This window comes from Bombus bifarius, unplaced genomic scaffold (assembly GCF_011952205.1).
Source record: "Bombus bifarius isolate JDL3187 unplaced genomic scaffold, Bbif_JDL3187 scf7180000007966, whole genome shotgun sequence".
NCBI classification, from domain to species: Eukaryota; Metazoa; Arthropoda; class Insecta; order Hymenoptera; family Apidae; genus Bombus; species Bombus bifarius.
In genome coordinates, this window is record NW_022884352.1 from 6,715,273 (window position 1) to 6,736,623 (window position 21,351).

Sequence of the window (21,351 nt, forward strand, 5' to 3'; positions counted from 1 at the left end):
CACGAAGCATTTAGTATTATAACATAATGTACTTAATCGCATATATTTATTTGTAAAGTCGTAATTTATATGCCGTTATCACTAAACTTTTTTTACACAAATTTCCTCCTTTTTTTACTTTGTAAATACGTGAAAAATATACGAAAGTTCCAATCGATAATTTCCATTTTCTCTATCTTTTTACCAAAGAAAGCGGAACGTTGGTGTTCTTCGAGAATTCTTACCAGTCGGCTGCGTCGACCAGAAAACGCGTTTCATATGTTTCCCCTTCTCACGTAGCACAAATATTGACTTGGGATGCGAGTCTACTCGGGATTATATCCTGTCTGGTTACGGGGATGCCTCGCGATCTATGCTACTTGCTCAAAGAGATTGAATTCAAAGATCGCGATAACACCACCGCCAGACATCCCGGAAAAGCCGGCTTCAAATGGAATTTCAATACAATCTCGCGATTTCCCTCAATGATATTTCCAGGAATTCGCGTATCTTTCCTCAAATAAATTTCCTATTTGCGGAGAACATATCGTTTAAAAATACGCACGTAACACGTTAAAGCTTTTACATTGAAATAAACGATCTGTCGTTTTTAAACCTTTCTATTTGTTCGAAATAAACTAATTTTTTACGACGAGTCGCTAAATGATTCTTAGATCAGACTACGAGGGGCTAATTCTCGTCACGGATGACAAACAAGACGTTGGTTAAAGGGTTTGAGAGAAAAAAAAGAGATGTTGGACGAAGGAAGATAGGCACTCTGGTCATTTCAAAGTTAGATGGTCAATTATCAAAAAATGTGGCCCTCGGGGCAAAGGGTTCGTTGTTGGCTCGATACTATCGCAAATGTGCTGTAACGGGTTAAGAGCGGTTCTCATTCTAAGCAAGAATCTAAACGGCTGACACTCGCGGCATAAACAGTACTATTCTTCGCCGATTTTCTTCTTTTGCTTCTTTCTCAACGGGCACACACAACAGCCAACGCATTCTTGTACAAAGTACTATAAATACTTTTATTACACTACACTGAATGCCATGGTTCGATACAATTGAGCTTCCTCCTATAACATACGATATAAGAATATAAAAAATGTCTGCTGCTCTCGCGCCTCTGCAATTCATTATTAAAGAAAAAGAAAAAAAAAGAACCAGTAAAAATCCTTGCGCGATTATACGTAGTAAAAGGCATGTGCATCCCATCGAGAGGGGTATATATAGGTATATTGTCCAGTCTTTCGTAAAAATTCGCTCGTGACCGATTGCTTTACGAGACTGCAAATTCATTATTCTATTGTTTCCATTGTTAACATAATTTTTACGTATCTCATAAGACAACCAGTCATGATGGCTTATTCCTTTGTTGTAAAAAACGGCACACATCGACGATACGATAGAAAAAGTATCTGTTAAAACTTATAAAAATATATTATACAAGTTAAACGTAGCGACAGGAAGCGATCGTCGGTGCTTGGCTCGTGAAAGAGGAAGAAGCGCCAGCGATCACTTCCCTGGACTTAATCTAGATCTCTGAGCGTACCACCGAACTCAGTCGCAGGCATTTGCAAAAATTTCCTTAAACTATCCTAAATTTAAGTCCACCTTTCCAAAGAAAGTCTCGGGAAACCTAATCTAATACTTCTAACAACTGTAACAAAAGTGGAACGGTTTTTGCAGGATACGCGTGGCTTCGAGCAAGGACGACTCCATCCGAACATCCCTCGTTCTTTTTCTCTCACACACGCATTCTTGATCATTCTTACTCTCTCAGTCCTTTGAAAATTTTGTCATCGTCCTACGAAACGACGGCCCTTGCTCTTGTTTCATCGCGAAGTCGCGACTAACATAAGTTAACAAGCTCACGGGCCGTTAACACGTGATTACACAGATTCTTAGCGCCGCGACGCGAGATTAAGGTAACAAGGGATGATAGTAGACGGGCTTGCGACTCTTCTCCATCACGTAGAACGCCTTCGGTTTTCCATTTCCGGGGAAGTTCTTGTGGATGCTCGTGGAGCCGGACTTGCCGGTGATTGGCGCGTAGTACGACATGGCTGCCTTCTTCCGGTGTTTCTTCACCTTTGCCGTGTTCCTCGAGCCGTGAAGTTCGTTCGTCAGGTGAATCCTGTGCACGCCTGAATCATCCAGCCTGTAGGTCTTGTTACTTAAGTTGGTGCTGCTTTTCTTCGTTGATTCGTTTTTCTTCGTCGATTCGTTTTTCTTCTCTTCGTGATCAGGATAGTTGAGCCTCTTATCATTGTTTCTTACGTGTTTCGATGGACTGTCACTACTTTGACGAACGTTAATCTTATCGTTGTTGTTATCAAAATATTTCTTATTCTCTTGACGAGGAAGATCCTGACTGATCTTCGAACTGCCCCGAGTCTCTATAAAATTCTTCGAGTTCTGATACTTCTTGGTGACGTCCATCTTCTTCTTAGCCTGCTCCAGCTTCAGCTGAGAGTACAGTCTCTTCTTCTCGCCGATCTTCTTCACCACAGGAAGATTCCAGTGATAGATCTTCGCTGGTTTCCCGTTTCCTTGAAATCCTACGGGGAAATTCGGCCCAGTTTTGGTTATCTTGTCGTCTTTCACCGTTTTGTGCGGTTTCGTGATCGTGTAGTACGGCGGACTGGCAGGAAGCTTCACGATGTAGACGTGGCTGTCTCTATGTCCGTGTCGACGGCTGTAGGGTTGGTGGATCCGTGTCTGGGAGCCGAGTCCAGGCGGCTCGGGACCAGCAAGACGTTTCTTATGGTGTCCATCGGGGATCTGAAGCGGCGCGAGACCGAGCCGATTCAAGATCGCCGCGTTGCTCGTGTGAACTGTCTCGAAGTTGGACACCGCTTGCTCGGATGCGATTACGACGATGGCGGCCGAAAGGAGCAGCAGCGTGCAGCTCAGCAATCTGAAACGAAAAGAATGGTCAATCACAATTTCAAATGAACCGCTGTAAATATTCATACCGTTGCGTAAAAATCAGACTTCGAGAGGATTTGAAAGATTATAGCGTAATTGGAAAAGTACGCGATGGACCATCTTGTGGTTGTCGACAAAAACGTAATAAAATGAATGAAAAGAGTCTCCTGATTTATGCTGTCCTTACGCTGTAATTACGCGTTTATTAAATCTCGTATCTGCGGATCAGAACGGCAGCCACCGCTATGAGTCTTCCTTTTACGAGACTTTCGAACTAACTTCTTTGCATTTATGGGTAATATATTTGCGATATTTTTCATATTTCACGTGTTCGTTTTCAAATGTTTGTGATTGGATGTTTCATGTATAAGGGTGATGAAAACCAAATTGATTTTAGAAGTATGACATGCTGTTACGAGCATTTGATAACCACATGCTGGAACGTCAAAGTCGGCAGTATACTGTAGCAAAAATTAAGACGATAGTCAACTGTTTCCAGAACTTTGCATAGATGGATTATCTCAATAGATAATTAGTTCAAAATACTTTATTTTATATAGTAACGTTATAAATAAAAGAACATGACTGAGGAAGAACTATTTAATATTAACCGTTCGTTTGTTAACCCCTGTTGTCCTATTACTACAAAATGGACTATACATAATTCAATAAAATAATATAAAACAACAAATGTTGTGCATCCTTATGAAACAAAAGAAACTTTTGGGACAACCTAATATATTTCTCCCCATGATATAAAATCTACAATTAAATTTCTTGTACTTTGAAGTGCTATAAATATAAAACTTCCAAATGTTCATTTCGAGTAAAAAGTACAAACTAAGTTAAGTTGAATTGGATACAAGAACTTTTCCCATTTACATACTCGCCATTGTGCATCTTAATGTAAGTACACGCGAGATATCTCATCCACGCTTGGCGAGATACGCTTTCCATAAATGTAAAGGGGCTAAAAGCCTGGCGGACGGAAGACAGAGCAGAGCGGTGTCTGGAGTTCCGGTACGCGGTACGGTCGCATAGAAGACGCCTGGAGAATATCAAAGACTAGCGGATCTCGCGACGTATCTCCGACCCGTGTCAGCTTAAAAGACAATCCATCACTGGCTAGCAAGTCGCGCGATCTAAAAAGAGGAAAAAGCGGTTCGGCAGCCATGACCTCGTCTATCAGTTGAAACGTTTTCTCTCTCAAGAAAAAGCTAGAAAGAACGAAACTAGTCCCCTAAGCTAGCCACCTGGCAGATCGTAAATTAAACTCGCTGTGTAACGTCCAAGGAAAAAAGGAGTAAAAGAAGAATTTCATTGACCGTAAAAGTGACGACTCTGGCAACGAGACGACTTGAAATTTTACGAGCAGAGAGGCGTCCGGACAAAAACGACGACGTGCGTGGATGTTCCGCGGCAGAGCTCGCGTACCAACACACGATGCTTCTTAAACCATCGAGACATCATGGCCTGGCTGCCTGTCGCGTACGGCGGCTACGCCAACGATAAATCACCTTTTCCTCTTAATTACTCGCTTCACGCGGGGGAAGACCTCGCTAATTATTCACCAGCCGTTCCTCTTCTTTTTTTAAACCGATGCCTCGCGCGTAGCATCGAGAAACGTGCCTTCCATTTCACTAATAGTATCGCTGTGTTTTGTGTTCACCTCCGCCTGTTAATTTCTATCTAGTTTCGACGAAAAAGGTAGCCATTCAAACGCTTGTAAATATATTCCTACGTCGAGATATATCGGTCGAGATATTTTTACCGATTTTAAGTTGCGCGTTTGACGCCAGTGCAATTTTCCTGTTATTATTTCAAGCGTATCCAGCGCCACCGCTCATGCATTATTCAGAAAATGCTGACGTCTCCCTAACGAATCACCGACCGATTCTTCAACAAACTATCTGAAATGATGGATAAGGGAGCAAAAACAAAGGTAGTTTTCGCTCGACCAAGTTGACAGAAGCCAAAACGAGTTAATAAATATTCCTTTCTTTGACTTTTCATGGATTCGAAAGGAGGAAAGCACGAGGAACGTCTGTCACGCGAAATTAATATGCTAGCCAGACATTTCCCTCGTTGTAAAATTATTCTCTCGACTGTGCACGTTCTTTTTAAGACGCTCGTGCACGTGAGCCAAGTGTCACGCGCGCGAATCAGAGAGGTAAGAGAGGAAATCGTGAGATCTGAGACAAGCAGGCGAAATAGGCGTCGACAGTAAGAAATATGTATCGCTTGACGAGCGTCCTACGCTTATCGAACTATAACACAGATTCCTAAAATGAGGGTCGCGTTAAGTATTAAAATATGAGAGTAGCTTGCATGTTCGTTAGGAGATTTCTACTCACCAAAAATTGTCAGACGAACAATTCCAAGTCGATAGAGATAAAAATCACGCGTCAATTACTATTTACGTCTATCACAAATTTTTAACTTTCACGATGATTAGACAACACGTTGTGTAGATAACTCAACATATTAATAACACGATTGAAACACGAAGGATCACAAATATGTTATATTTTTGGTCAATTTCTCTTGGCTCACGGATCTATGCCAAATTAAATTTAAATTCCATATTAATCAACTCTCGACAGAAATTAGAGTTCGTGCAATCTCTGACTGGGTGGCGGAAAATTACCGCTTTCAGAAGTGGATCTTAACTCATAAAAGTTTGAGAAATCCTGATCTAGAGACAAGCCCGAAGACGTTCCGAGTCGACAGACTCGTTAACTGATTTTCATTAGGACGAATATATCTGTCTCGGGTGATCTACAAGTTTGCGTTCGTAACAAAGCTCCATTCACACGATTCCCTCGAATCTCGAGCCTCTCGTCACATTTATTAGCTCTATCTGCGTCGATCTTCAGTATAATAAAAACACGCAGGACGTACTCTGGCTGGAGCGGACGGGCTGTTTCCTCAATGAAACTCATTGTTCGAGAAAAATAAGCGAGGTCGCCTGCGAGAGTGATAAGGGGCCATCGTCCCGACAGTGAGCAGAAGATTTAGCAAATGCAATAGGGGAATTGGAGCGAGCTTACGCGTCCTTCAAGTTGATGCGATTTTATAATGGCGATGCTGTGAGATTTGATGAATTTATATTCCCCAACGAGCATCGATATAGCTATAATCCCTGTTGATTGGATTCTGCCACTTGTAAAAATTTAATTCTTCTTACTATAATATTATAATTGCTAACTATAATCATACACGCATATTCTAACTATAATTTCTAATCACAATCGTACAGACGCACGAAAAAGATTGAAAAATATCAGAAATTTGGAGTGATCCTACTTTGGGATCTTCTTACATCAATGACGTGAATCGCGTCCAACTCGCATCATTTATAATTATTATTATGGTTATTAAAACCATAAACCATCGAGTATTATACATATTCCTAATAACACAACTGCACTCTGCTGTGCATTGAATCATAGTAAATATTAATTTATCAAGTCATACGTACAACATTACCATTGTAAAATCGATCTGCGCTCAGCTTAACTATTAATAGCGACATATATAAATCACCTTGCCACAAAAGGACGGCCTAAAAGACAACATCCTCTCATCGATAAGTAAGTAACAATAACGAAAGGTCTGATGATGCCCAACAGGGCGATCATCATTACTCTTCTCGAATCGTACTCGCAGCATAGTCTGGCAAAAAGTTTTCAGTCGCGATTACGATTCCGCTTAGCAGCAGGAAGATGACCGAGCGAGTGTGTGCCGATCGGTAGTCCATTACCTCTGGACGTATTCGTCGAAAGCGCACGATTGGCAGGTTAGAAGAACGCGGAAGAGCAAGCGTCGAGGATCGACGGCGGTGAAGAGAGCACGACCCGAACGGGCGAGGCGAGGCAAAGATGAAAAAGAACTGGCAAGAGGATAGAAAAGAAGAAGAAGAAGAGGAGGAGGAAGAGGGAAAGGAGGAGAACCGGAGGTGGAAGAAGACAGGTCGAGGGAGAAGGTGGAGAGGCGGCGTGCAATCGGCGGAGTAGCACGTGCGTGTGCATACGAGTGTATATTGTACATGCGTGAGAAAGACCGACGATTCAACACGCATCAACAGCAACGACGGGGGGAAACGGAAAAAGAGACACGGGGCAACGTCGTCGTACCGATGGAATGAAAAATGAAAAGGAGCAACAACACTGGCGTGTTGCGGTGAACCGAGATTAATCTTCATGATCATCAGCCGGATCGGCTTTTGCGGGTTATTCACTTTGGCTTCTCGACCTGACCCGATCAGCCGAGATGGGATATCGAACAGCGCTTTGTATCACCGAGATTCCCATCTGTAACACGTTACACAATTGTTCCATGGTTTTCGAGACTACGAAGATTCATGTTTACTCAGATTTCAAGAAGAATAGAGATTTATTAAGGAATAGATAAGATAATCTATAGAGTTTACGCCTTATTTAAGTTCTCCAATTTGGGTCATGTTACAAAGTTATCCGATGTCTTTCGAGTTCACAAAGATTCCGAAAATTCTAAAATGTAGATCTTCGGATTTCCAAGGATGCTCGTATCGTCAAAATTCTCATTTGTAACGTGTTACACAGGCATTTGGTATGTTTCAAGTCCACAGAGAATTCAATAACTCTAAAACGTAGATACAATAATCTACAAAGTTTCACATCGCCAACATCCCCATCTGTAACATGTTACAAAAGAACTCGAAACGATTCGAAACTAAACAAACAGCCCTAAAACTTTAAAACGTATTCAGATTTACTGATAAACTGACGAAATTATTTATGACGTTTCGTAGTACTAAAAAACCTATTTATAACACGTTACACGACCATTCAACCCATTTTGGACAGCAAAAATTCCGAAGATTGTGGAATATAGATATTCAGATTTGGAGAACCATACCGGTCTATTAATAAACCGATGAAGCAATCTACGACGCTTTCGTTCTAGCGAACCGTAACGTTTCCATCAGAGAAGATGAAAGCTCGAGTCATTAGCCGACACCCGACCAAGTGCACCATCCTAACGTCGACTCTCTCTTTCGGTGTACTTGTTAGGCACTCTTGTAATTTACCACATAATTACCGGCCTATCGACCCGTTTCATCGACTACCTAACTTTCCTGTGTCTTCTTTCTCACAGACACCAATTATTCGCTTTTGTACATGGAACGTAAAATTTAACACGAGATCCTTCCACATAAGTGTTAGACTTGGTTGATTGATTCAATAACGCGACCGTGGTCTACACCAAGTAACTTCCTCGCGATATAAGCCTGACTGGATCACCTCTTTTTCTAAGAGCTGCTTTTCAAGAACAAATTGCTTACGATCACGTGAAAGCTCAAACGAGAGAATAACACGGCAGTTGGCCGATTCGTTTGACCGCGAGGCGGAATGCGTTTGCGCTCGGGCGCGAGAGGGTAAGAAGAGGAAGAGGAACGAGTAGGCAGGTACGACGAGACGTCGGTGGTTGCCGCGGGATTGTAATGGCCCGGCAAGCCTGTAATTTCTGTCTTGGTCGAGTTAACATTCGACTGCGAGAAAAGCCAACTCGCCACCCGTACACGTCCCGCGTTTCCTTCATCTCGCCTTGAATGACTCGCTCGAGTTGATGCAACGTATCCACGCGAGCCATTCTTGATACGCGTCGCGAGTCTTAACTTATCAAGATATGAAAGCTACGCTGATCAAGTATGGAGAAGGATAGTAGCTCTTAGAAAATGTATTATAGCACATTTTCGTCTTGTTTTTGTAGCTACTTAAGCAGCCTCAAATAATTGTGAATACATGCTTTGTATTTTGATTTAGTGCAAATACTATTTCCAAGAGTTACAAAAAGATAATGAATTAATAATTATGTATTTACTTTCACTTAATGTTCTGACGAATAAACTGAACATACTGGTAAAATTGCTGATAATTATACAGGAATCACTTTCTTCTGACTGAAGAATCGAATACATATAGCAGTGAACTAATTATAGAAGTACTAAAACTGATCAAGGCAGTAATTGCGGCGGATGTGAACGAGTAAAAAGAATTTAATTTTATTACACATAATTGATCAAATTGCCGAAGCGAGGTTAGATCGAAATGAATAGATTTAAAGTAATAATTTCCTGATGATCTTTCAGCTTTACTTCATTATCGTAAGATTTAGGATCAAGAGTGTAACTTTCTGCTGTATCCATCGAGATGTTTCGTCCAACCGACTATAAAACGGTAACGAGTTATCCCTGAACAAGCAACGAGGTCCCTTGTCATTCATTCACTGTCAACCTCACTGTGAACCGAGTTTAATCTCGTGATTTCAGGCTACACGGATGGACTAATTGCTCAGCCACAGTCTACAGGGAGAAACGCCCCGGGGTACGATTTCAGAACTTCGATTTTACGGTAGCAAACTATGTGAAACGAGAACGATTCGTCCCAGGAAACGACTTTTTGCTCCATTGGATATTTCAGATTCCTGGAGAGTTTAGCAAGAGAGATTCCCAGCCGCCTCTCCGTTCCAGAAATGCCGAGTTCGTGAAAAGGACGTTCCTTTTCTCGGACTCTGGTGGTTTCCTTCCGATTATACTGACAGAGCTTAACTCGGGAGGAAGTGTAAAGCCGGAGATTCACTGGGAAGCTAAACTGAACCTATGACCAAGTTTACAAATATCTCCTTCAATATGTACATTCGAGGACAAAAGTGATTGGACAGGTAATGGAAGTAGTATAAATGGAGTTCAATCAAACTAATCCTAGTGTCATCTATGTAAGATTTATCCATTATACGTATATGCGATAAACGAAATTTCATTGATATCCACTGTCTACTTATTTTTGTCCTCAACTATTGAACCAAATACTTTTAACGCATAGCGTAGCTTAATTTTTGCTATAAATAAGACGTATTTAATGAAATTTAGCATAGCATAGATCATCCGCCTAGCTTTTTGGTGGATCTCCGGCTTAACTCGTAGATTTCTCGAAACCTTACCGCGTGTAATTATCAAGCTGTGAAATTAATGCGTTCGACCAGCTGTATACTTGCAGGTCGAGTAAAAACTTCGAGTATAATTCGCAAGATTCCATGGCGATGCGTGAAACAGACTATAAACCACGACGATGTTCGTCATCGACACGAGAACGCGGTTTCACGCTCGTCGGCGGCGCGTACCGTGGCCGTGTTAATCCCGTGGTTGAGAGAGAATCATTCGGTGGTCCCGACAGAGTATTAATCCGTGGCACGACGGAGAAACAAAAGCGTGTAAGAGTGATAAAGATAAAGAGAGAGGACAAAGGAGTTTGTTCACCTTGGTGATCTTCGGTGCAGAGAGGCTGACCATAGTCGACTACAAAGACTCCGACTCGTGTCCACGAGGCTCGTATCGAGTGTGCACCCTCGTCGTGGAGTTCGTGCGAACGGCACACGTGCTCGCGCGTGAGGCTCAAGCTCACATGATCAATCAGACACAGCCACACGCGTGTCGTAGAAGGCCATGCTTCTACACTGCTGTTCATAAATATGTGATACTTTGCTCGATTAACAATGCAGTAGAACTCCGTTTGCATAAATTCCGCTTATTTAAACCAAATTTTAGCGAATACCCGATCTCTTGCTAGTCGAATCCACTTATTTGAACGTGGACCACTACTACATAAACGAGAAATTATATGCAGGAGAAAAAATCAATAGACTCCTATTATACGACCCCTAAATAATCAATTCTTGTGGAAGCAACAGATGTATATCATATGAAATTTTAATTATTTACTTTAAACTTTATCAACGACATATGAAAATTAAATATATTCGACTTGAAGTGTCCAAATGTTTGAAACATTATTCTTAGAACCACCCTCTAACCATAGCTCTAACAATTTTAAAAAAACTTCTATGTTTATAAAAAACAAAAATGTATTATAATGTTTAATATTTACACATGTCGATTCTTTTACCGCATATCGACATAATATCCTATATGTCAGCTCTAATAAAGTTTTTCTATCTGTTTCTGTAATTAAATTAGATTACGTTAAAAAGAAAATGAAGCAAGTGTCCCTATACTTTTCAGCGGTCGTAGTACGCATGCACAATCGAAGAAAAGGAGAAAAGCGATGGAACGAAGAACAGGGTGCGATAAAATCCTCGAAAACGGAGATTAGGATGATTCGAAGCGTACTGCATGGGGCAAGATCCAAGATATATATCGCGGTAATGCGAGTTACGTGTTATCGCGCGGAATTCCGCGTGCTGGCTGTAATTTCGATAGGAGATACGCAGCATTTCCAAATAAATACTAAATCATTCGTACGCACGTGACGAGATTAAGCAAGAAACACAGGTTATAAAGGTAATAGGATCGAATAGCTTCGCGTGGATCGTTCGATCGTGGCAAATTACCCTGATCCGCGGCTTGGTCAGCTGTCTAGTTCTTATCGAAACCGCGACGCATGCCATCGAAAGCTAGTTAAGGATTTCGTGCGATGGATAAGCGATTTTACGCTGCTTCATCTTGATACAATTTACTATCTAACCAGATCAAGCAAAAGAACCGAATGAATGCAAGAAACGATGAAGGCAATCGCGAGTCAATGAAGATGAATCGCCATTATTCACCACGGAATAACCATGGCCGGAAAAGTGCTTGATTGTTACAAAGTATCGGGAGACCAGGTACGTCGTCGCTGTGTGTGAGTACCAATGGCTCTCGTGTGTCTATTAGAAACCGTCCTCTTCCTGTGACTCGTGCAATCACAGACAACCTATTATCACCGACGACCCGTAATCACACGGGGCAACGTGTAAAAAATTAATTGCGATCGCGGTTTGATAGATGTCCAAGTGGAAGCGGCTCGCCACAGGCAAATGACAGTGATCGGTAAATGCGTGCTACGGTGGAATTCAGCTTCGATTCAACGTGACTGAAATAATTTATTGGTTTCCGTTCGAGCATGGTTTCGAACGTGCACGTACTCATATGCGAACACGGCGCTGCGCGTTCGTGCATCGGCTAGGGAAACAGGCGGACGTGCTGTCCATAAATCTCAATGCACCGAATTTGTTTGGACTGCGCCGGGCTAACATTTTATAGCGATTAACTTCTTCCTTCCGACTGTGGAATAGATCCTCTAACCTTAACCTCTTCGTGATGCACTTCGTATGGGTAGCGAACCATGATGATTTTTCGCCGACCATCTTGTAGAATCACGGATTTACATCCCTGTTTGTACGTATTAGGATATTTACAGAAGGTGTATTTTCGACCAATCGCGGGGAGACGCAATCGCGAAGACAGACATCAACGGGAGTCGTAAATTCCCGTTACGATTATGATAATCGACACCACGAGTTGGTCGATCCCCTGATTTCCGTTAAGATAATAGGGGTGGTTGAGAGGGTATAACACTGTGATTCACAGAGTTATAAATTATATATTTTTTCCACTTAAGTTACACCGTTGCTTATAATATATATCGTCGACAATGAGTTAGCGTATAGAGATGCGATACACTGGCACAATATTCGTTGATGATAGAGTTTTGTTATAGTTTTATAGACTAATCCGTTTTTGACATGTTGACTTTCCTAGCGTTGTAGAAGAAGTAAAGTTACAGTGACGATGCTGTGTCGGAGGAAAGCTAGCAATGGGTGTGTCTAGCGCACGGAAGCATCGGATTTGTTCGTGACATTTTTGGTCAGGAAAGTGAGGGCAGTATACATTGCTTCTGATTGGATAAACGAAGGTTGGTGGACTAGGAAGGGTCTTAGCCGCCCTCGATAGAAAGTTGCTAGTGGGAAGCATCGTGCATAAGAAAAATTAACTTTCCCCTGTCAAGCCGTAGTAGACAATAGTTTTTAGAGAATAATTTGGAAAAACGATATTTGTTCGATCTGAAGGATCTTAGCTAGCAAATTCCTTAGATTTACGATGGATCCTTAAGACTATTGAGTGTACGCAGTAAGGATGAGCGGACATCTGATTTCCGTCTGGCCCGCGGTGTATGGCCTGGTCTAGGTAGAGGGCCGCCCGACGTAACAGAAGGCGAGGTTATACTTAGGAATGATTAGAATACTATTCGTTATCCGGGTGCTTTTGCGCAATAATTCACCAATTAATCCTCCTTTGGAATTTTGCAATTTTAGAACAAATACAAAAATCAAATAACTTTTACAACTGCTATTAAGACCTAAATTACATAAGGAGAATTTTAACAACCATCCGTCTATCCCAAAATTGTTCTACACGAATTTGTCATTGACCAATAAATCGCAAACTTTCATTTGGATTTTTCTCTTCCCTAAAGCCAAAATACCTCCGTGAAGCTGACAATGAACACACAAAAGAATTCTTCTAAAGTCGCAACTGGGCTTCGCGAGGCATCGAAGTCACCAGCTAGAATCTACCCTAGGCGACGTTACTTCTCCGGTATGCAAAACTCACGCGAGCATTCTCCATCTAAACGGCTGACATAAATCACAAGCAGCAAAGGGGATGGAATTATCATGCAAATTCTTGGACCGTCGTTTCACCAGTTTTCAATTATGTCGGTGTCGCGGGGTCGAGCGGAGCTACGTCGTGAAATAATTCTCGCGATAGTTTCTACCCACGCGAGAGATCGCGATTCCGCCGAGAACTGCATCGCATCGAGCCGCCGCGACGTCTGTAAATCACCCAGCTGCCTCTTTCACCGTTTCTCTATGCAACGTCCTTGAAAATACCTCGACCATCTTTATGTGCTTTCGGTAAAATAACGATCGAGATAACCGTGACCGTGACCAAAGTATGTCACGAGTTCACTGTACGTTCTCGTCATCTGCCAAACATAAGCAAAATGAGAATTCTTCCCCTTTGCTCGTAGACAGGATCTATATATTTTAAACGGCAAACCGGTCGACAACCGGTTCGATCGTTCTGGAGAGAATTCAAGATTTCCACGTATTTCGTTGGACATCGGTGGCGAATCGAGAGACTCGGTCTAATGTCCATGAGCAGAATCGCATCCCCTTTTCGAGAAAACGCATTAACGAACGTTGTGGTCCGTAGGGGTATCGACTCAGCTGTGACAATTGACGAGAAGACTGGCGGTCGGCAACTCTCCATATAATTGGAATTGTTCGAAGGCATGGTCGGGATAGTTCTCTCAACGACGGCCGAAGATACGTACATAAATTTCGATTCAAACAACCGCTCTTGCCACAAGACCTACGGTCAAGAACGTAACAACGTTACAAATCCAAAAGAAACGATGTTCGCTGGTAACTGGTTAGAGTTCTGGTGGCTTTCCGTGTATCGCGAAAGGATAGTAACCGGGAAAGGTATCTAGCAGTGATTAGCGTCGGGAAAAGGCATCCTCGTGCTCGGGAAACCTATTAAGGGCTCTCCTCGATGCGGCTTGTTACGATGGATCTACCCTAATCAGGTGACGATCTGCGCTGATCGATCGTGCTTCGCTGCTATTAACAAGGTCGCTATCAGAAATGAAGAGTAATTTTACGCCAGCATTGATTAATGAGTCGAGAAACGAGGGAGAATGAAAGTGGGAGGAATGAGAGGGAAGAAAAAAGAAGTAAGAATACGCACCGTGGGAGAGCATCATCGATTCTACGTAGCGCAGACGTCGCCTTATATAGCGTGAACCCTCCCTTACGGCCCATTAAATCCGCACGCATTGCCAAGAAGTCGTATAAAGATGGAGACAAAAAGAGGAGAGGCAATAGGAAGAGATGGAAAAGTCGATCGTGTCCTCTGCATGCAGACGTTTTTGTAAGTCGATCTCTTCCCGGTTCTCCAAGTCGTAATTCAAGAATCAGGAAGAAATGACCATCTTCTTATGGTACTTCTTACGGTTAACTTTATCAGAATACAAAAGCTGTTTCACAGCGTATATTATAGATTCATGAAAGCTCTTACTAGGCGCCACACTAGGCGTAATATACAGAAACACAAGTGATATAAAAATAAGGAAGCAGATATGTTAAATGTATGATACAGGGACAAAGAACCGCGGCTACTGTGAAACTCGTACTTTGAAAGCTTTCCTAGACATCACATTAGAGATGATGCATAAAAACACAAGCGGTATAAAAATAACTAACTAGATATGTCGAATGCAAGTTAAATGCGGTATGTCAGATGCAGGTTAAATGCAATACGTCAAATGCAGAGACATGGATCCTCTAGGCACTACTGTGAAACCCGTACTCAAAGAAAACACATTAAAAGAAAGAAGTAGAGAATTTTATGCGAGATATAGAAAGGAGAAAATTATTGTAACATGTAATTGAAATACCTATATTATGCCAGAACACGCGAATACTGCGAATCTGATTTTTCAAACGAAATGTGCAATCTCATTTGCCTACATATTCTACGTTTCCACAGACCTCACTGAAGAGAGGAAAATTCTAACAAGCCAGCAGTCGTTGGAAAAGTTGCTTCAAGACATATTGTCCCATTAGTCTCGCAAAGGATTAAAGCAAGTTCGATACACGAGGCTTCGTTGCAACTTCAGAAGATTGGAAAGGGCACGAAGGAATGAACACAGGCACACTTGGCGATAAATCAAACGTTTAATTGAATTTCGCGCGAATATTCGACGGACTATGAAATTCGATGTAGAATCGTAAAGAGGAAGGGAGAGAAGTTCATTAGCTCGGTCATTTGGTTGATGGCAGAAATAAATTTCCTATAGTGTAATGTACGAGAAATGCAAGCTCTCCAAACTTTTCCTTCGTCGGATGCGACAAAGATTTACTATCGAGACTAGGCATGCAACTCACCAACCGCCGACTTATTCGTCATGTAAAATTGTTCGCTACGTGGAAAACCGTCTGAAAGCATCCGGCGGTCACGGATTGTGCTTTCCAACTACGTGCTACGAATCCCGGAATATGTATTTCGTTTCATGGGCGAACGCCGGGTAACGCGACCAAAACCACCTCTTCTGCGTGTTCAACCTCACTGACTAAGATATTGCTTGGAAGAAAGAAAGATACACGGAAAATATGGATAATGAAATTGTTGGAACATAAACTTAACGTTATGTGATCGCGACATCTACGGTTATGACTTTCCGTAGAACTAATTGGTTATGCAGTTTTATGTTCGTTTGTTACAGTGTAATGGCCAACACCTTTTTTCTTCTTTGGGATATCGAAGAAGAAGAAAGGTATTCGCTATTGTACACATAGTGTGAATATTTGTGAATGGTGCGAGTTGCAGATTTACTAACAAATAAATATCAGTCTTATGCTTGTTCTTTAAAATTCAAAATCTAAAGGAAGTCTAGTTGACCATCGTATTACCTATTAAGGATCGCAGCAGCTAAGCAAGCAAGAAGTAAAAGCTTATAAAACTTATAAAATTTATGTACTTCTAATTATCAGTTCGCTTGTGAAGAATAATTGTAGCCAGTGTATTTTGGATATTCGAAATATCCAAAATTTGTAAAATACAGTTTATCTTAATGTTTCTTATCCAGATTTCAACGATCTGTCAAAAAATGAATAATTTCAAATTTTAAGACATTTGATTTTTACAAAGCAGCAGCTGTTTATAAAATATTGGAAAAAGTGTTTAAAAAGATAGCTATCAGAAGAAAAAACGCATGTGCATAAAAATCGAAATTCCCAAGTAATTTGTTTACGAGGAGTGTATCGTAGTGATGATCGGCAAGATTCCATAATAATTTGATTAACAGAGTCGTGAAGATGTAGTATGATATCCTGGACGATAATATCGACGACGATATCTACGTCGAATCTCAAGCGATAAAGGAGCCTTTAGACCCTGTCTGCCGTGAAAGTGACGTGCGGCGAATTGCAAACAACGATCCTGCGGAAGAAGGAGCTCGAGAGGGACAGGGCCTCCCTCCGCATTTACATCGATCGTAAATTCACCAGCCATAAACGTATATCTCGCCATTAGATTCCGCACCACCCGCGTCGCACGCTTCTCGAGAACATCGCATGTGTACGTACGGAGGGGTTTCACTGACATCAATTACTGCCACTTGACATATGCAGACTTGCCTTTGAACGTTTCTCGAAGACGAGTATAATTTTATTATGGCGTATCTTCCAATTAAAAAAATCCTCTATCATCTCTGTCCGTTACCTTAAAATGTGGTTATTCTTTGACTCTCTCACACTTTACTTTATTTCTCTACACTTTACACTTATTTCACTTCATATTTTTAAACAGTAGCTGATAAATTGATCAAGTTTTATGGAGGCTAAAGACAAACAATATTCTTCGATATTGTAGTATCGTGCAACGTTTAAAAAATTGTTAAGAAATTGAAAAATCACCTATTTAGTTCCAGAACCAAATGTAAATACAATTTTGATAATATGAAATTGATTGACGATTGGTGAATCTTAAAACTGCTTTTCTATAAATGTGACTTATTCGTGTATTTTTCCGATGTGTTTCTATTATAATTAAATTGATATTATGAAATAAATACATATTTAACTAAGATTCTATTTACGCATATAAAAGACAATCTTATTAAAACCAAGTTTCAATAACTACTAAAGGAAAGCTTCCCCTAAACAGTCCAACAGACAGATACGCTTAAAACCTCCCCTAGGAATTCCTATTAAATTATCGATTAATATTCCGAGAACGGAAGCAGAGATTGATCGCGGCGAGTTCCCTTCGATACTTGAAATATAATATACAGCTCGATTTACCCTCTGATTCCGTGGAAAAAAGGCGCACCCCAAACGGCACGAAATTAAGCTATCATTAAGAAACACGAGTTCCTTGAAGAGAAACCCCTGAAGGTAATTTACCCGAAGCTGGCGCACCCTAAACAGGCACAATAGAGCTGGTTGGAGTGGCTCGAAACGTCGTATCGAGAACTTGGGCGCGAATCTACGGCTTCCAAGACTTCAAAGGGAGCAAGTGGTCGCTCGATGGAAAATATACCGATATTGCTTCTATCAAAAGCGATATACGATAGAGACCCTGTAGTTTCCTAAAGAAAAGAAAGCGTGGAAACGACGAAACGAAACGAAATAAGAAAAGGGGAAAAGAGGAAAATAAGGAAGAAACCTGAAACACGATCGAAAAGAAAAAGATCTGAAAGAAAAGAAAGACGAGACTATATAGAGAGTTTGAAAGAAACGAGGATAGGATGGAAAATAAGGGGATACACTGAATGTCAAACAATACACGACTGTGTCTTACGAAGAGACCCAGTCTATGGGGGCCATTGTTTTGGTCACGTAGCCTTTCTCTCCCTTCTCTGCTCTATAAGAGCCCGCAGTATCTATCGTCGTTGTATCTGACGCATTCATCCAGCGTGTGTAACATCCTGAACGTTTCGAGGAACCTGTTACTTAACCAGGTATCAGATACCGGAGCATTTTTTTCATCCGGCATTATTCATCCTCTCCTACTGCACCGTTGAGCACGTTAATTGGCGTAGTTAAGCACTTATAGGACCTACGATTCGCTAATTAGCTAATTGCAAGCAATTAATACGACCGGATGATAAACCAAAGCTCCCAACACGGCGTTCAACGATACGGATAACGACACGGTAGAAAGACGTTATTAATCGACGATCGACTATTAATTACGGAACAATCGCGAGACGATCGTCGATTCTATTGTACTTGTTCAGTGAACAAGATAATTCCGTGCCGAGAGAATTTGTCAAAGCGTTGGCGCGAGCAATTGGCGAAGCAAGTTTGTTCGCCAGACGATCGGCTCCGAGGCAACGAGACTCTTGGCGCAACTCTTGTAATTGGCTCCACTTCGGCTCCGAGACTACTAAGGAAGTGTCTTCTTGTACGAGTAACGGAGTAACAGTGGTTCTCAAAATTCTCTCCTAGCACCTGCGCCACAGGATTCCTCCGCATACATCTGGCGTAAACACGTTCCTCGTCGTCTCACCTTTCTAAATTTCAAACCACTGCTTCTTTTCATTCGATCACATTAACGATTATCATGTATTATAATATCTCACAACGGTACTTCTCGCGTCAATCCTTTCATAACGTTTCGTTTCGATGGTAGATTCTGTCACGGAAAAAAGGACGAATCATTACCAGCTGGCAATTATTTCATCTTTGATAGCGTAGGATATTTAGTATCTAATCTTTAGTTCCTTTTATAGCGATAATCCCAGAAAAATTCGAATACGCTGTAATATTAAAGTTGAAATATTATACCTAATACAGCTGGTAATATTTATCTCTTATAAAAAGTACAAAGTGTCTATAGAAAGCTTACGTAAAAAATTACAAACCACTACACGTCTATGAAGTTTTGACGATAAAAAACAATTATTTCCTGAATTACACTGTCAAACTGCGAAGCATCGTGAAGAGGAGGTTCACGCTTGCTAACTTCGCTATGAGCAAAGTCTAGGGGATGCATAGAAGGAAAGGTAGAAAAAAGATCGTTCGCGCGTGAAGGGAATATTGCGTGTAGTGGAAGGCAAAAGCCTTTCCATATCAATAATCGCCACAGGTGCATCGAGAACCGGCGACACTGTTAACGGAATCTGATGTGGTCGGGCTGGGTCGATAAAACGAGGAAGCAGCAACGATCCCAGGAATCTCGTTCTCGTGTCAGTTCTATTTTTTCCTTCTCTGCGAGAAGAGCTTCCGTTTTCTCGCTCGACTGCTGGCCAGGATCGAGTTCCTCGAACGACCATTCGACGCTATTCAGACACCGATGATTCCCTCCGACGAGTGACAGAACAGCGATCCGATAGGAATGCTGAAAGCGAAGAAAGAACCAGGGGAATGCACTTTCGTTCCACAAAGCCAGGAATTTCAATGTACGACAGCTCGTTCCAAACACTTTCTCGACGCGGCCAATGAAATACCAGGAATTTTTACCAGCCACGTGTAATTAATAGAAGTATCCCAGCAATGGATCGTACGAGGGATGATAAGGAAGTCAAGTTACCTCGGTGGTATATAGTTCATTGTATACTAGGGAAATTTAGTTTTTCCATGTGTATTCGTGTATCATTCTGTTGCATTGATCGCACAAGGCTGTATAGTCTTACTGGTGGATTACACAACTTGCGTGCGATTCAACTTTTACGAATGAAACACGTGTTTCTGGCAGAAATTCATAGAAATTCAGGCAATTTATCCATCGTGGGAGTACAAGATTTTTGGTTGCTACAGCTGTACGATTTCCTGTTCGAGAAGATAAAATCTTTAAACTCGTGCGGTTTCTTGGCCACCATATATTTTACTGGTCTCCTTATTTAACATGTCTTATTCAACATCTTTCTTCTTTTTTTAAGATAGGTAGAAATATTTAAAACTTCCCAAGTCTTTTTCCCTTGAAGCAAGGTAAGGAGGGCAGTATAAAGAAACCTCATTTTCTCACGAGACCTCGAACTGCACAATTAGAAACTAAATCACTTACGTATCCTCCACGAATATCTTCTTATGTAAAGCGCCCGAGACTAACTCAATTTGCTCCGTGGTGTCGAGTTCCGTACAGTTTGACTTTGACGATTTAATCGAAGAAAACCGAGCAACGTCGACAAGCCTTTTCAAGAAATCGTGGAACAACAATCTAGAATCTAGAGAATGGAAGAACAGGAAGCAGAACGGGTTGTACCTGGAATATCTCCCGTGGAAGGCGTATAAACTCTATAAAAGTCTCGAGCATCGTTCGATGTCCCGGAGCAACGAAAGAAACCATAGAATGAACGAGAAGCAAGAAGATACAAGGAAACAGCGAAAATAGAACTAATGAAGTTCAAAAATATCTTCGAGAGTTATTTGGTAGATAATATAACGTCGTTTTTATTTCCTTAGAGGCGGTTGCTATTTTTTTTATGACATTATAAGAAAATTTAACGCGCGTTTTATATGTCTCCTGGCGCGGTTCGAATGTTCGCGTTTCCTTAATCGATTAAAGCACGAGAGATACCATGAAAAATATTACCAGTGTATACGAGATAACTAGCCGTTTGATAAGACTGAATCCTGAAACTATGCTAAGCAGATGATAGTTTAATTTGTTTCAGATTACTTATCGCTTTATTGAGAAACTCTTTAAAATCTGAATTTCCATCTTCTGTATCTTCAATTAGCCTCTAAGAACTAAATTAACCGTGTTCTTTAAAAGCTTCTACTACAGTTACACACAAATGTATCATATTATGTATTCAATCTATTTCAAATACATATGTAATATTTTGCATAAAATTATACGCCAGTGAAAAAAAAATTCGTGATCTACGTTCAACGAATACTTTGTACTTTACTCCACAGTTGTGAACTCATCGTTTGAAGATAAAACATAATCTATATCGAACGATTATACATATCTTAAAAACTGAATACGAAATATTTAGTTAATTTAAAATAATTTATTGGATACATACTTTTCAAACCGATCGTACATATATCTTTCCTAAAATTCTTTTCAGAGCTAAGCCCTTTTATAAATCCCTGCTA

The 21,351-nt window shown here is 41.1% G+C and overlaps 1 protein-coding gene across 1 annotated transcript in view; it reads right to left on the bottom strand.

Moving 5' to 3' along the window:
• Positions 1-27: 27 nt before the first annotated feature.
• The window catches only part of LOC117204426, a 34,853-nt gene continuing 13,529 nt past the window's right edge, over positions 28-21,351 (bottom strand). Inside the window, exon 2 of the mRNA XM_033441818.1 lies at positions 28-2,902. Within this exon, the coding sequence (XP_033297709.1) occupies positions 1,906-2,902 (997 nt within the window). The 3' untranslated portion in view covers positions 28-1,905. The remainder of the gene's footprint in view (positions 2,903-21,351) is intronic.